This window comes from Pezoporus occidentalis, unplaced genomic scaffold (genome assembly GCF_034315485.1).
Source record: "Pezoporus occidentalis ecotype Australia unplaced genomic scaffold, CSIRO_AGI_Poc_V1 ctg11, whole genome shotgun sequence".
Lineage (NCBI taxonomy): Eukaryota > Metazoa > Chordata > Aves > Psittaciformes > Psittacidae > Pezoporus > Pezoporus occidentalis.
In genome coordinates, this window is record NW_026912886.1 from 3,371,089 (window position 1) to 3,388,603 (window position 17,515).

The window sequence follows — 17,515 nt, forward strand, 5'->3', positions numbered from 1 at the left end:
AAATAAATCTCAGTAGATTAAATACCTTAAACTATAGAGAGACTGGTAACTGCAGATGCTTTATAAGAGAAAAGAATGTAATACTGTTTTCTTCACTCACACAAAAAGGAGTATTAAGATACAGCACTGGACTTCTCTGGAACTTATTCAAGTGTTCAAAATTATTTTAACTATTTACAAGGAAAATGTTGTTTCCTTATAGTCTTTAAAAACATATTAATGCAATAAAAACAGTTAAGGCTTTTAAAATGTGAAACATTCAGTAGTTGAACTAGATGCCATTACAACATGGGATAATGGTGTAACATCAGGATGAAAAGAATTTCAGGCGCATACATTGGTACAACTGGTACTGCAGGACCAGAGTCAATGTCGTGTACTTCTAAGCTGTGATTTTTAAAAGTGTAACTTCTTCTCTCTCTTGGTAAATAAAGTAGCTTGGCATTAGCTTTGATTTTTGGATTTCCTTTTAAAACCAGCTATAGAGACCAAGGTAGACATTAGGTAACTAACAGGCTCACAGCTACACTGATGTTTCATCATGGCAGTTGCACAGTTCTGGTGGGTCTAAGCATGGTCTCTTGAAGACTTACTAATCTGTGTGTGTCTTAAGAACTTCCCTAAAATACACAAGTATTTATATAGATATATAATTTGAATCTAAAAAGAGCCAGTCAAGACAGTTAATGTAATAAATCAAATTGACTTGACACCGTTCAACTAGAGGGAACTTCTGTAGGATTCATTTTTGTATGTCTGTTCTGCTCCTGTGAGACCTCACTCTATTATGTACAGTTCTGGTGTCCTCAACATAAGGACATGGAGCTGTTGGAGCAAGTCCAGAGGAGGGCCATGAGGATGATCAGGGGGCTGGAGCACCTCCTGTATGAAGATAGGCTGAGAAAGTTGGGGCTGTTCAGCCTGGAGAAGAGAAGGCTGCGTGGAGACCTCATAGCAGCCTTCCAGTATCTGAAGGGGGCCTACAAGGATGCAGGAGAGGGATTCTTCATCAGGGACTGTAGCAATAGGACAAGGGGGAATGGGTACAAACTAAAACAGGGTAAGGTCGGGTTATATGCAAGTAAGAAACTGTAAGAGTGATGAGGCACTGGAACAGCCTTGCCAGTGTTCAAGGCCAGGTTGGGCAGTGCCTTGAGCAATCTGGTCTAGTGCAAGACATCCCTGCCCATGGCAGGGATTTGACCTAGATGAGCTTATCATTCTATGATTCTGTTTCATCAGTTTTATCCATATTTTCTTTAATAAGCTTATGTCTCTGTAAAAGGTGATTATCAAATGTTGTATAAATAATAGCTATGCATCTACTGACCAGCTAAAAGGATAATCAGAAATTATGTATGTACACTTTGATGAGAGCTGCTTTCACTGAAAGCTATAATATGAAAGATAAACCAAAACTGCCACTTAAAGCTCTATAAGGTTATTGTGGAGGAACTGATGACAGTACCTCCATATTGTTCATTCCCTTATAAAGAAAGTTGCTGTAAGGTATTAATATTCTGTGACTTTGAAGTACCACTATCAATTGTTTTGAGGGCTGACCTGTAAACAGTGATTATACACTGCAGAAATAGAGGGGAGAAAACCTCAAACCATCCACAAGTGACATAATTTGTCCAATAGCAATGGGGGTAGGGGGTTACAATTACAACTCCTTTGTTAGGTCTGCCAGGGGTGCAACTGGCCAAAAACCCAAAACATTCTTACTACTTACCTCACATAGAACCTGGTTTCAAACTTTGAAGGATCTCACTAGAATTCAGTTGTAAACTAAACTGTTAATTATTAAATCAGCCCTTTTTGGCTCTGGCTGATCTACAGTAACAAAAGCCCTACAATTAAGAGACCAGTTAATGCCCTGACACCAAAATATGGAATAGAAAATGAAGTGTCAGTGGAAATAGGCTTAAAATGCTGAACAGGTAACATGCTGAAAAGCTTGGAAAGCTGGAGACACAGTTAAATTCAAAATTGAACTGACTTTCTTCTCAGATTACACAGGATAATGTAACAGCAGCTTTCCTCTTTTAGAAAGAAAAGCTAAAGGTAAACCCAGCATAGATTAAAATATATTTGGTCTGTGACTTATTTCAAAAGAATAGTATTGGTCATCAGCTTCCTCAGCCCTTTGGAAGCTCCAGCTGAAGCTGCACATACTGGCAGAGCTGAAGCTGCACGTACAGCAGTTGTTTCTCCCAGCTCTCTGCTTGTAGAGCTGACGCACATTGGTACATAAATATCAGACATTTCAATAAATGCTAGAACTGGCTGGTGTAAGTCTGCACTGCAGTGTCCTGTTCCTCTTCATGGCTGTGTCTGGGGGTGTGAAGTTGGACTGAATAGACGTTTAACAAAGATTTGGGACAAGTGTCAAGTATTGCAGTGCTGCTCCAGAAGTTTAAAAGGATCCTAAGACGCATTCAGCCACCACTATGTCCTGACCTGTCCCTACTGCAGTGCACAGGAGACCATAGGAAAGAAACAAAATGTTGCATTACTGTGTTTACAAATAATTCTTTTCCTGAAATTTATTCGATCCTTCCAGTGAAATTTCTACAGCTTAGGTTTGCTACTTATGAAACAGTTGGTTAGTTTTAAAAGGTGACTGCAGCATACGTAACTAAATACAGCATTCTCTTACAGAATCAAATGGTAAGGTGGGTTTTAAAAAAAATACTGTATTCCATACAGACATACTACAAGACAAGGAAAACACTGTGTCAAATCACTACATTTCTGCAGAAACTTCTACATGTTCTTTAATTTCCTAAGACCGAAAAAGACAGTGTTACAAAGAGCATTTCAAGGTAGTTTCAAAGTCTATAGGAAAACAGTCATCTAATTTTCTGTTTTTCTTCCACAGAAAGGAAGTGCAGTTATAGCATGGACAGAAGTAATCACGCTAGCTTTATTATAGCTGGCACATTAAATTATAATACAGACTTAATGACAATATGCACTTGGAATTAATACATTACATGGAGCAGTCCGTATCATTGTCCTCGGTATTAAAACTGTTAGCAGTAGCTAAAGATGGCATGGTTGTGTCTACTTAAACTACACTGTGTCTTCATGACATAAATGCATAAATTCATGAGCTGCATGAATTTACAGTAAAGGAACTGGGGCACCAAATCAAATGGGGCCTTTCAACAGCATCTGGCTAACACAGCTAGTCTTGTACAACTCCTGCCTATTCTGTATTCATTGAGATGCAGTGCATAACACCACTAATACCTTGTTATCTCTGACTTCATAGTTTCCATTAAATTTTATAATTTGCCATTGCCAAAAATAATGTTTTAGCAATGGTAAAGAGCTTTATTTAGATTTTCCTTTAACTATTCTACATCCATTGTATGTAAAAGCATCAGAGTTGGTAAGCGTAAATACTGACTGTCAGTGTTATTTCTGTGCCTGAAGGCAGAAGTGTTCCTATGTGTATGCTCAGCAGCATTTACTAGGTTACAAGCATAAACATTAATCCAGCAGCTTCACAGACTTGAAGCACATAAGCAAGCCTTAAGAAAAGATACTCAATGCAAATACTGACTGGATATGGACAGTTCATCTAAAGGGGGGAAAAAAGGTCTGTTTTTGTATTGTTATTTTGGAGCTTCCCCAAATCACCGATGACCCAAACCCAAGGATGTACCCACACTCAGCTCGCTTCAGTTCACTGACACACTGATGTTTCTTCTAATTGCAGTTTTGACCCTTTCCTTGGCATGTGCCAGTGAGCCAGAAAAAAGAAGGCTGCAGACAAAACTAGCAGTTATCCCAGCTTTTCCTGAAACACATTTAGAAAGCTAAGAATGCCAGGCTATGTCAATGGAAGTTTTTCAAGACTGCTTAGCATAATTCAGCTTCAAAATACCACAGCTGAAGGCTTAAGTCTATGCAAGCTTTACTAATGGCTTCAAAATGAAAAGAGAATAGGAACTTCAAGTTAAAACAGACTAAATGTCACATTACTTCATCCAACTCTGTGATGGAGAGTCTAAGATTCTGTGAGTTTAAAGGCATCACCTCATGATCATGACACTGGTATATCACTTTGGATCCTTATGAATTTCACAATAGGTACAACTTGAGCTGGATGGGACCTAAACTGAAATCGGGGTCAGCACTAAAGGACAGTTAAGAGTTTAATTTAAAAAAATGTGTAACTTACACAATTCTGTGTCCCTGTCCACTTCCAAGATCTATATGCATTTGTCTTAGTGTTTGACCGTATCAATCATATTTCACCCTTAGCCCCAGCAAGGCTCTTAGCGACAGCACCACCACCTGCTTCCTTAAATGTGTGATTCACCTAGTGATTAAAGCGCTTGCAGTGTCTTGCTTCATGTTTCACCAACAGATTAGAGAATGATTTATTTTCATCATATTGTTATTATGCTTACAAAAATTACAAACTTTTTTGTGAGCATAATGTTTATACTAAGCTAGCAAGCTCTTCAGTTGATCTGAGTACTGAAACTGATCTGAATTGTTCCCTATGGATTTCCCAAACCCAACAACATTGTGCTGAGAATTCTTCTATGCTGTCAAGTAAACACAGGATCATGACTTCTGAAGATAGACAGCTGAAGTTCTTAAATGCTAAAATCCAAGGAATTTCTCATTTCTGCACATGAAGCTTCTCCGTTAGCACAAGTTAAACTACAAATCAGGGAACATACTGTAAATGCAATAAAGAACTTTGAGGTTTCAGCAAGTTCTCCAGAGCTAACTCTCCAGGGTAAAGAGAGCTTAGGGCAGACGTGGTAAAAGCTGACACAATGACCAGGACTGAACAGCAGGGAACTGACAAGTACTGTAAATTATCAGAGGGTAAGAACAGCTCATCTTGACCTACAAGCATTACGAGAGCACAAAACAGAGTGTACAGGGACAGACAGTCCCAACCCAATATGAAGTAAGTTTGCTGGGCCTTACCTAGATGAGAAGACTTGGCCACTGCATGCTGTGCTGCAGCTGTTTATATGTGAAATAAAAGCAAAATTAAGGACAAATCCCTAAACAATCTCAAAAGGTGATGTAGGGACTTTTATGTTCCAGCCTCTTTCCCCCTCAGCATTTCCCTATGGCAGTTCTTCCCCATCAAAGCAGATGATAGTTGAACTTAAATGCATTGCTTTTTTACTGGACAACTATCAGAACAGTCTGTGAACAAGAAGCTATATGAAAACACTACAAAAGTTAACATCAAATTGACTTCTGTATAAACGATTTTGTATAACAAAGTGTCATTCATCTCACCAAATTTTCCCACTCAAAACAACACTGCTAACAGTTTATTGCTAATTATGCTTAAAAAAAAGCAACTGCACTGAAATCACAAGATAAAATGCATATGTTTAAGTTCCTGCATGTAACATTTGCTATCATTAGACTATATGAACGTTTTTCAGTGTCAGACTTTTCTTGCTACTGAGGTCTTGTTATCATAGCATATATGGAAGAAATGTCAGCATTATATTGCAACCAAACTAAGGCTTGTTACTTTTGCTTTTCTGTAATATGCTTTGTAATGCTGATACTGCATCAATTAACTTGCATTTCATGAGTCACCTGCTGCTTACAGTTACAATATTAAAGACTACTCTTACATAAAATGAATACAGCTCTTAATTCAGTACGTTGTCTTTAAGAATGTACTTTGTATAAACTTCAGCAATTGACTATGATAAGCATCCTAATGGTAAGAAAGCTGATCTAAGCAACGAGCTAGCTTTGTATTGCAGGTCTATTGTAGCAGGAAAGAAGAAAGGTTCAATTAAATGTACATTATCTTCACCTTTGACTTCAGTATTTCCTGCTGAATACACCAAAAGTTCAATTTCAAGAACTCAAATTGCCTTTTATTACATACTGGAATTTTTTTTTCCAAGAACTTGTGTGTACAAGTTTAAAGAAGCATTTGACAATAACGTGAAATACCAAATGGGAGTGGAGATTAGCAATCCAGTGCAAGTGTACACAGAAGAGCATATGCTTCACTTGTAGGTTGTGTGCCTGTGATCCACAAGAGCAGCTCTAAAGACAATCTGAACACATGCTGACTAGATGACTAGCTACAAAATGTATTTTTTGCATTGTATTGAAGTGAATTTTCAGGAATGCTAATTTTATCCTCGTGTTACAATCTTCCTTGGGATCTGCTGTGTTGGGTTGCAGATTCCATAAGCATCACAAGAAAAATGGTTCATTTGAGCATTTAAAAAGTGCCTTTTAGAAAAACATTTATCACTGTGGCAGTGCTCATTGTTTTTTGCCAATTCCAAGAATACCTGTATTTAGCTTTATTTCACAACTACAATGCAACAACAAAAAATTCTAGGATTCTGTCTTCTGTGCTAGCTTTTATCTAGTGGAAAACAAGTGCTACTCTACTTTTCTGCACACTTTCATATATATTATGTAGGCATTTGGAGCATGTGCATGCTAAATTTTATAAACAGATTTAAAGTATAAATCTGCCCTCTTTCACCAGGACGTTAGCTTCAAAAAGGAGGCAGATGAAGCAGTCAGAAGTAAACACTTGTCTTTCGGGTACTCCATCAATATTTTGTTTTCAAAGCTCACTGTTACAGATAAAAGCAATTCTGTTCATTATTTTTAATCATCAGATGCTGTCAAGAGATACCAACTGTGATAGTTGCTTTTGGAGTGCTTAGTCACAGTGGGGTACAAATAAAGCTTCCAGATGCTTCTCATTTTGAATACTATCAAGCTCATCCACTTAAAACTTTTGCTACTAACAAGCTCAGCCTGTGCAGAACAATGTACTAGATTTCACAAATTCTTTACCTTTTTTCCAAAGCTTCAAGACCTGTAAAGTAAAAAGGATAAAAACAGAGAACTGTTTGAACATCATGTTTGCCATCTCATCTAATCTGAAACTCTTTACTCCATTATTGAAAGGAAACCTGAATTATCTGGGAGTTCAGACTTCATGATGACTATTGACATTTTTTCCTCTGTGACCACATGACAACATTACTGTAACTACAGTATATTAGGTTTCAGGCACAGCTGTCTGAAACTGGAAATGTTACATGAATTCTTCTAATCTGAGCAAGTATCTTGGGGTGAAAAGATACACACAATAGCCACAATGCTGCTCCAGCTAGATTTGTTGAAAAAGGAATTTAAAGTGGCAGTACTGTCACTGAAAATAATAAGATAACAAACACTTAGCGCGACATATTTATTTTTCAAGGTCAATAAATAAATGTAAATACACAAATTTGGAAAAATCTTAGTAACAGAATGTTTTTAAACAACATTCTGGCTTAAAGTCTTTGTTATTGACACTACTGGAATATTTTCTGATCTGCTTAAAGTAGGTAAGTCATTATGTTGGTGATCCTCCATCACATTAATTTGAAGAAGTTAGGCTGCTGCAAAGGAAAGAAGATGTCCACCTTTGCTTTGACAGGGAAAATTATCTGCATACATTAAGTATTAAAATTACTTTTCTGGCCATGACTTTTCTAGGTAATAGAGAAATCTTTAAATTTGCAGTTTGTGTATTAGAGACCTCCTACTGTTCATTACCTCATTATTATAAAAGGGAAATTGTAACAAAAGAGGGAAAACCAAAAGAGGCATGAAAGAAAAAAGCGATACAAACTGGCCCTTTAGTTAGTAAGACATTCTTCCTCTATCCATCTGATTTTCATTCTAGGTTCCTAACAGCAGCTTCTTACTGGTGGACGTGTGTTTAGACACACTCTCCCTCAGACATTCTCCGAACACCTGAAACCAGGAATGTCATATCCCACCTGTCTGCCTTCGCTTTCCCAGATTATTGTACACTAATGCACTTACCCGGGCTTAGAGCGCAAATATGTATCTTGTCCGGGAGAAGCAGCCTTTTTCAAAAGTATCTACAAATTGCTAAATAGAAATCTTTATCAAAAAGGTTCAGCAGGAAGGTAACTGTTACTGACTTCAAAGTGGAGGAAGATCTGCAGTTCCCTCAAAATTCAGCAAGAGTTCTGTTCCTGCAGTCTATAAATATTACAAGACGCAACGTGTTTATTTGGTTCCCATAAATTAGAAAAATCTGCTTTCCAAAAATTCTAAATTAGTGATTTAAAAACAAAATATTACACCTGACCACCTTCCCAAACAGTCTCAGAGAACAGCCTCGCTTCTCACCACCCTTCAGAAGTGTGCTTTTTAAGGATACATGATTTATAAAACAAATAAGCGTTTTTTTATCTACAGTACACTTGCTTAAATATACAAGTGGACATGTTAGCATCATGTTAAAGTTCAAGGTACTTCTGGAAAAAAGGCAGATAGTTATTTTAACTCTGCATTCTTACATAGAATAATGATTATTATAGACCTTAGTCACTTCTCATCATTCACCTATCATATAGAGAGGTCAATAAATAAGAACTTATCTGGTCCAGTTTACCTACAAGAGAAAAAATACTAAAAGAAAAAAGAAGTTACCTATAAAATTACTTATTTAACCCTGATAACATCTGAGTTGCCATACCCAGTTTGTAATTGCAAGAAAAGCAAACAATATTCATCTTGCTTATAAATAAATGCCCCATTCTCTATGACAATTTTTTGTGTGATGCCTATCAGGTCACATATTCTTGGGGCAAGAAAGCTGGCCAGGAGGTGCAATGATAGCAGTAACACAGTATAAATCTGGGTTCAAAAAAAACGAACATACCAGATCCAGAAGCAAGGAAATCTGGACACACTGAGGAGGCAGTGCCCAGCTGTTATTCAGGCTCCTGTTTCATGAAGACTATACCGAGCCTAAGATATAGTTTCATACCATGTAAGTAACACAGAACTCCATTGTGCTAGTGTAAAGACTTCGGGAAAAAGTCTTACACAAAACAAATTACCTCCTTTGTTCAGAGTAGAAGATAAAATAGCTTACTAACTGATGTAATGAGTAATGGATGTCACTATGACACAGAACTGCCAAGATTTGTGTGTTCAGCTACAAGGTGCAGTATTTCTTATGACTAACTCAAAGCACAGCCGCATCCAACTGTGATTTGGAATTCCATCTTGAGCAGCACACACCATGACTTTGAAGAAAGTCTGTATGATTGTAACAAAGTCACCCATCCTCTCTTGAAACATGAACAAAATCCATGGGGTAATCAGGCACAGGCGGCATGTAACAGGTTTGTCTTCCTTTTTACTCCTTGTTTTTGCTTCTGAGGACATGCACTTGGCTCCAGACTAAATCCATTTTCTCTTACAAGAGAACACAGCTATTCTTCTCTTTTTCTCTCTCTTTCTCTCGAGGCTCTTTTCGTTTGCGTTCATTACTCCCAGATTGTCTTCCGCTTGCTGGAGAAGCAGCACCTTGTACCTGCTATGTAGAAAAAATAAAGTGAACAAAACAAACATCACTGTAGATGCAATCTGAAGTTATTACTCCATGGTCAAGTTCACAAACAGAAGGTTTAACTATTATGCGAACCAGCAGAACTCAGGTAGGGTCTCTGTGTATGAATACTCCAGAGCTGCCAAAACTTAGTATTTCTAAGAAATTGAGTCAGCTGAAAATGAAAATATATTTCAAGTCCTGTGTGTCCCTTCCATTGTATCCACATACTCAGATCAGTTGTTTCAATACTAAAATGTGGCTTCCAGCATTTTCTGACACTTGTATTTTACCGTACTGGAATTTTTTCCAAGTTTCTTTTGTAAGAGTATAATCCACATTTCAGAAGTTGCAGTTAAAAGTGCTGGTTTTGATAGCTAGATATGGCAAAGCAGCAGCTTTCTGTGACTAGAAACCAGTTAAGAACTTGGCAAGGGAGCTGCTATACAAAGGCAACGTAAGCTATTCCAGCTGCTATCCATTCACAGCCGCAAATGAGCGCATGTTGTTAGGCAGCATTAAGCAGATTCTTCAGTTCTACCTTTTTGCAACCCGCAGTAGTGAATCTGTGTCTTAGAAATAGCTACTGATGATTTATTAAAGCAACATGCAGTGGAAATAAGACTTTTATTTGCCACAATTCTTTCTTCATCCTTAACATCAATTAAAGGTTTTGATGCTTTAGGCCATCAAAGACTGAGCCTTCACACAGATTTTTCACCTATTTGTAAATAAAAGTAGTTTTAAAAGTCTTCCGTAGTTAAGAACTCTCTGAATCCAGAACACCAACTTAAACACTGCCTCTTGCACACAAGATTTAGTTACATGGTAATTTTGTCTATTAATGTGCATGAATCACATTTTCCAACCATGCTCATAGGGATGGGACAGAAGTTGCACAGGGAGAAACTATAAATTTCCTAATTTGAAACAGGACTGAATAAAATCGTGTATCAGAGTGAAACACCTAAAAAGGTACAGCAACAAACTTCTGCAAGACAAAGACCAAACTTTGACTACTATCAAAAAGCTCTTGTTTGAATGCTATTTTGCAAGTAACACAAATATTGGCTAATATAGTCTATGTAACCTTACATATTAACTCATCCCATTATTCCAACTTAAACCATATGAATGAAACCCTAACTTTGGTTAAGCTTGCTTTTTAGCATTTAAGTGGGAGCAACTGCCATACCTGCATGCACACTCCAACAATTACAGCATAGTTCTTAAGATTCCTATATTCATCTCACCACTTGCCATACAGAATGTAAATAGTCTTACCAATGCAAAGGAGTTACAAATGCAGACGTGTGTATGTAACTTAACACTCTGTAAAATTCATTATCATAGTCTGTAATGATGCTTTCTTACCTGGACCTGAGCAGCTGCTTGTTCTTGTTCCTGATAGTACTGAGAAGCTCTCCTGTCCTCCTCTTCCTGGAGCTTCTTTGCTAGCTCTAGATCGCTGATTCCTTCTGGGATCTGTTCCCAGTTAATCTCTTGATTTTGCTGCTCTTGTTGTAGAGACAATGCCATCAGGTAATCCTAAACATTAAACTTGTTTATTAATGCTTTTCCATATAGACAACAGTCAAGTCATATCAGTGAATTTTTCAGCACACAATACCTCACTTTTCTTACAGCCTCATCTTCAAATAGATTTACCTCATGGAAAAGAGGAATTTGAGAACAAATCCATAACCTCACCTGCAGAAAGGCTGAAAACAGCTACTTTACATTTTTCCTTTCGCAGTGCCTATGTCATACCATACAAAACACAAGAGCTATGTTGTGTACATATGTGTTTTTGATAAATAAAATCTCTATCAGGTTTTCAATTCCATTACCTGGACAGCAGCAAAAGACAGTGTCAGCTCATACAAGTTCTAGGTAGAAGTAAAGATTTTATTACCGTTACTTACGTCAGACTCTTCATTCTGCGAGAGATGCACTGCTTTAATTTATTAAAACCCACCTGTTTATTCATTTTCCCCCAGTATTTAAAAAACATTGGTGGTTATTATAAAAATAAACTTATTTTGCTTATTCAAAATGTCAGGTTTCCCAGGAGCTTCTTGCTATATGCTTATATATTACAGATGAGTTCCATCTCAGACACTAATTCTATGTAGTTAAAAAAACAAATGACCACCATCACACACGATCCGCTATGAGTTTTGTCCTACAGTCAGCAAGTGGGCATCAGAAGGCAAAGTTCAGTTATGACAATATTAATGACTTGAAATTAATTTGTTTTGGGGACAAGTTTTGCAGTGCTGTTTCTGTTTCCATATACAAGGCAGATGTGACATTTCACCCAGGTTCTTTGTAGAAGGAGATTCTAAGAGATTAAAATGAGATTTTCCAAACTATTCACAGATGACCCTGCTCTTCTTCCCTTTAAGTCATGCTAATACTTCGAAGTATCACATGTGAGAACCCCAAACTAAGTAGCTGAAGAATTTTTTATAGTCCTATATATGCACAAGTACATGACTAAAAACACATAGTAACTGTTGCACACAGTCACAAGCAAAAAGAGAAGTACAATAGAAAAGCAGAAATACAGTACTTGATCTATTTGATCCTGCTGCCCTCTGTAGACAGTTTCAGGGTCTGATGGAGGCCGTAGGTGGAACTCAGAATCACAGAAGTTTCCATCACCATCCACATTGTGCAAGCTTTCCCAAACAACTTTCTCTTCTGTGAGAAAGCCCTGATCTGTCACCAGCAGGTAAAGCTGGCCCTATGCAGAAGAATAAAGAAAACCTGTGAAACTAAAACATTATTTTTTACGGTCTGTTAGATTTAGCAGAAATGCTCAGCTAACACAACTGCTGCATTCCAGTAAAACATTCATTTAGATTTTTTAGCAAGATTAAAACATAAATGAATCAGTACAGAGCACTAAACCACCAGATACTAGCATTCATTGCTAAATTAACAGTCACACAGTTTCTGGATTCCATCTTGTAATTTTGTACTATTAATGAAAGTTCACATTCACTAAAAATTTATATAAAACATGAATATATACCTTTGATATCTCCCTGTAAATGCAATTGAGAAGTATGCCTCAAGACTTGTAATGTAAATTTGAAGTCCCAGGACAAACCACATTAAATTCCAAAGGCAAGATCTGGAGACAAAGGTGATCTTTCCAAATAATCCAAGAGGCATTACCTCAAAACAACTGCATCCCAGACTTCATGTTTTATAATGGGGTTTAGCAGAATGAAGTTTATTTCAATTGAAAAAAAACCTGAATTTAAAATTCTTGCTATCACTTGTCACCAGTAACTGCTTTTGTTGGATGTTGGCGTTTTTACAGTTCCACAAGGTCAGATTTCTTGATTTAAACTCTGAAATTATAAAATGGGCTGGTCTGGGAGTGAAAGAGACAATGCTAACAAGTCCAGAAGCCAAGGTACAAGGAGGATGAAATGCAAGTTCAGGCTGAAGGAATGGGAGAGGAGCTGAAATTAATGGGAAATTACAGAAGTGGTTCTCAAGTAAAAGGAGATGGAGCTGCATGTTTGAGGGACAGCAAAGCAGCAAAAAAATCCATGTTTAAATTTCAGTTTAAATGAGGTCTTAATCTTACCCTATTTATAATGTTTTTTAGAATTATACTCCAAAGCAAGAACATTATTTACGCTAACAGCCATATACCACAGGCACACACAAGGCAGTTCCTGTTCTAATGATTTCCTAGGTTGACAGGCAAAAAATGAAAACATCAGCCCTACTCAACAAGTATAGGACTGGCTCATAGACTTCTCTCAAGTCATTAGAAGACTGTCTATAGGATACAGTGAAATCCAAATCAGATCTTTCTAATCCTACTAAGTTACAGCCATCCCTTCTATGGCTGGTAGGTCATATGACAAAAATATTCTTTGAGGATTCACATGCAGCAATTGTTCTAATATTACCTAATATCACGAGATGTGCTTATACAAAAGGCCAAAGAGAACACGTAAAAAACCCACAAAGGACACAGTTTTATCTTCAAGCTTTGGAATGGCAGTTATTACAGCACAGGTGGGCTTATAGACATAAATGTAACTGTCAGCAGTAAGTCTGATCACATAACATGATCTAAGGATTATCTTTCCCTCAGAAACCTACATAAAACCTGATTGCTACTTCTGATGCTTAAAAACCACAGGAAGAAAATTTTTATTATTATTATTAAATTATTAAATTATTATTAAGAAGTAATTTCGAATCACCTCTAGTTCATACAAAACACCTTTTTCACAGCAGCTTAAATCTAAGTCTTTAAAGAAGTCTTTAAAAAATGTAAAAAAAAAAAAAATAAAAAAAAAAATCACAGAATCTTTAAGGTAAGTGTATTTGAACCTTTTCAATTTTATTTTGTCCAGTGCATTGACTCTAACAAAACCTAAAAAGAAAAAAAAAGGGGGTTGAGGGCTCTCAAGTTTTTTTCTATTATGCCATATATTTTGCGTTACTTTTTAAACAGCTCCGTGTAGCTTACTAAGAATACTGAAATAGAGAAATTTTAATGCTTTCATAATCTCCCAAGTATTAGAAGATGAACTTTCCACACACAAATATTAAAGTACAGAATTACTTCTGTGGGATTAGAATCTAGTATCTGTCATTCAAAGACATTTTAAAACTAGCAGCTATTTGAAAGAGAAATGTTTAAAACAAAATTCATATTCTTACTTGGGTTTTAAGACTTCCTCAGCGGAACTACACAGGGACGCTGATTTTTAAAATGTCATCTTAAGAGTAAATGAACATTTTAACACAGCTCCCTGATGAAAGGCAAGAAACTGCATTACGCATCACTGTATTACCTAAACAATACCACCCTAATTCCAGTATCAATTGCAAAGCTTCACTTTAACAAAACTTAGCAAAGTAACAAACACAGCCTCCCTAGTACTTGTGAAGAGATGGAGTTCTTTTAACTTTATTGGAATGAAAGAACAATGGGGAAGCACAGGTCAAAGATCTAAAGTCATCTTTCCCTTTTTGTTTGTTTATCAGTCACTCTGATCTCTACTTCATATTAGTATAATTGCCCCAAAAAACCCAAACAGATTCCCAAGGACCCTCATAACACTGCTAATACTCACATAACTTTGGTAATAACTGGGCAACTTTCAGCTTCATATACAAAATACGAGTGAGCTCTTTTTGTACTAGGCATCATCTCCACAGATATCAGTCTTCCTAAAACTTAAATGTTTTGCTCCATCTACTTGAAACAAGCAAATAAAGGCCAAAGGTACAGACTGTTTTTACAGGCACCGCTTTAATGCCAATGCATGTTCTTTTCCCAATTCTAAAGGCTCACAGGCCAACTTCACTGACCCAGCGAAATTCCACTGAGGGGATTTTGTGATCTATGAAAAGCTTTTTATGATACAACCTTCAACTTCTTATCATACGACCTTCACCTTGCCTCTATAATTTGAGTTGCACTAAGGAATGATATGGCTGGTGCCAGGAACCAGCCACCATTCTTCAGCACTTAACAGATCAGCCTTTGGTAAGAGACACTGATGTACAACCAGTATAACGTAACACTGGGATTTCTGACTGGATGTGTCCAGTAGTTCTACAAGACATTTGCAGCCTACCAAAGTTTCTGCACTTCAGCTCCACTCAGTGCAACACACAGGAAGGAAAAGTGTAAGAGGGCACACAGTGACAGAATCAGTAAGAATTATCCAGTGTTGAAACATTCATTTACACTGAAGTAAGAATTTAGGAAGGAGGCTTTAAAATAGGTAAAAATCAGAATGTGTTCTACTTATTAGATCATGGTGCTGATTCTGCATTTACTTTCTAGTCAGGGTTAAAGCTGAAACAGGATGATCAGCACACCAAGTTCATGCAATTAAGCTAATGAATGTACATGAATATGCTTTTCAAATACACACTGCAAAGAACAACATCATACTTGACAAAATAAATGTGTTTCTACCTTCATAAAATCTTAACTGGCCACTTCTAAAGTATTACCAGCTTATCTTTAAGGTTTATTTTTAAATATGGGGCTTTTTAATTAATAGTCTCATGGGTTAACACTGCCCCCAAAAGTACTAGCACATACTATGAGTAGTAACAGAAAGTAGTACCTGCTCTTAATAGGGAATAAAACAGTAAAATAAAGTCTTAAGTGGATAACTGTTAATGTAATCTGTCCCTACACTAAAGTTACAAATAATTATTTATCCTAAGACTCAATAGCTAGATATTGTAGACCAATGCCCAGATTTTATAGTTTCACATATAAAAAGCTTGAAATAAAGCCAAGGAAGGATAAAAGTAATACTACTCTCCTGAAGAACAATCTCTTAGTCTCTGGTTTGTACAGAAAACTACTCTGAAATGCAAACAGATGTAACCAGTAACATCACCTGCAGCCCACAAGACCTCCTTTCCTGGCTTAATTCCATGACCAGAGTAAATAATTAAAATTAATGGTTTTACAGTCCTTGTTCTGAAGCCAATTACCAAGTTTCCAGCAATTTAGAAAACTGAAAAGGAAAACCAAATATCTCACCAATAGCTTTTACAGTAAAGACAAACATTTAAAGCCTTATCCTTCAAAATCTATGAAAATGTTTTCTTGGGCTTCTGGATCAGACCCCTTGGTTCTTATTAAGAGGTCATATATATTTTACATCAATGTGAATGAGTGCTTTCTTGAGATTTTTCTAATCTATCTGAATGTTTTAACTGTTAGAGAAAAGTATGAATTGTTTTAAAAGGTAAGCACCGTTTGATTCAACAGAGTAATCCTGAGAAATAAAACCTGCACACTTACTAAGAAACGGAAAAACATTTAAACATGTTTTTAAGAAGTTATATACATTACCCCTACTATGCCAAACTCAGACATCATCTTAAACACCAAAGGAAAAAGTGCAATTATTGCTATGAAATATACTTTGTATTTAATTAAAAGTCTGTACTGAGTTCTGCAATAGAATCCCGATATATATAAACTAGAAAACAGAACTGCACCACACATAGTTAAAATCCAAACAGGTAAGTATCTTGTCACTTTTCAGTAAAGAAAATAGGTTGTATTACAGTCACACCAGTGGGAAAAACATTCCAACTGAACCAAGATACTCTTACCAAACTGATCCCCTCTTTACAGTCCTGTTTTTCCTTGATCTAGGGAATTATCATTTGATGTATTTATTATCTGTGTAATGAAAAGCAAAGGCAAAAAAAAAAAATAATAATCACATCTTTAAGTGCTGAAAATGATTACTGTATAATCACACGAGCCAAGACTATTAATATGCAATTAAAGGGACAGGAAGTAGAATAAATGACTACTCAGGCAAATGGACAAATAGTACTGAAAGAGATGAAGAATCTGATAACTGAACTGCCATTATTAACTAACACTCACCATACTTCAGCAGATGTCTAATACAGTGTTGCCATATTTGCTTTTCTTTTGTAGGTGATAATTACATTTTTTTTTTCCATAGGCATAAACACGATCCTAATACTCAGACTTTGCCCAAAACAGAAATGACAACATATTGTATTATGCAAATTTAATTCAATTTTCAGAAGAGGACTAGTAAAATATTTATTATTCAAGACCACATTAAATAATAGAACCTGAGTAAACAAACTGAATTTAACTGATGGTCTATTCTGAAATGCAATCTGTGAATTGTCACAATTACATTGCAATTATCAACTCAGCAGTTTAAAAAAATACCAACACAACACTCAAGTCTTTAGAGAAGGATCACTTCAAAACTTTTCCTAGTAATATCTGAAAAACCTCACTGTCACCATTATTCTACTACTGCTACTTTACTCATCAAGCTTCCATTATTTTGATGTGAAAGCTGTAACTAAAACAAAAAATATTACTGAATGAGACCCTTCCATTTAACTCTTACTCTTGGAGTCAAGAATTTGGAAGATTTGTAAAAATGGCACAAGTTACCTGGCTGAAGATTAACCTTTTAGAAGTGTCCATATATTAAACTGGAATACTTCAAAACAGTAACGAAAGGCTTCAAGTACAGTGACAGTGAACTAAAACCAGTTTTCTTCCTTTGACTTTTTCTCTTGTTCATAAATCAA

At 36.4% G+C, this 17,515-nt stretch overlaps 1 protein-coding gene across 1 annotated transcript in view; it reads right to left on the bottom strand.

The window, feature by feature from the left end:
- Positions 1-2,750: 2,750 nt before the first annotated feature.
- MINDY2 (MINDY lysine 48 deubiquitinase 2) overlaps positions 2,751-17,515 on the bottom strand; it is a 31,923-nt gene continuing 17,158 nt past the window's right edge. The window contains exons 7-9 of the mRNA XM_062627379.1: positions 11,979-12,152; positions 10,778-10,951; positions 2,751-9,391 (exon numbers count right to left, since the gene is read on the bottom strand). Of these exons, the coding sequence (XP_062483363.1) occupies positions 9,272-9,391; positions 10,778-10,951; positions 11,979-12,152 (468 nt within the window). The 3' untranslated portion in view covers positions 2,751-9,271. The remainder of the gene's footprint in view (positions 9,392-10,777; positions 10,952-11,978; positions 12,153-17,515) is intronic.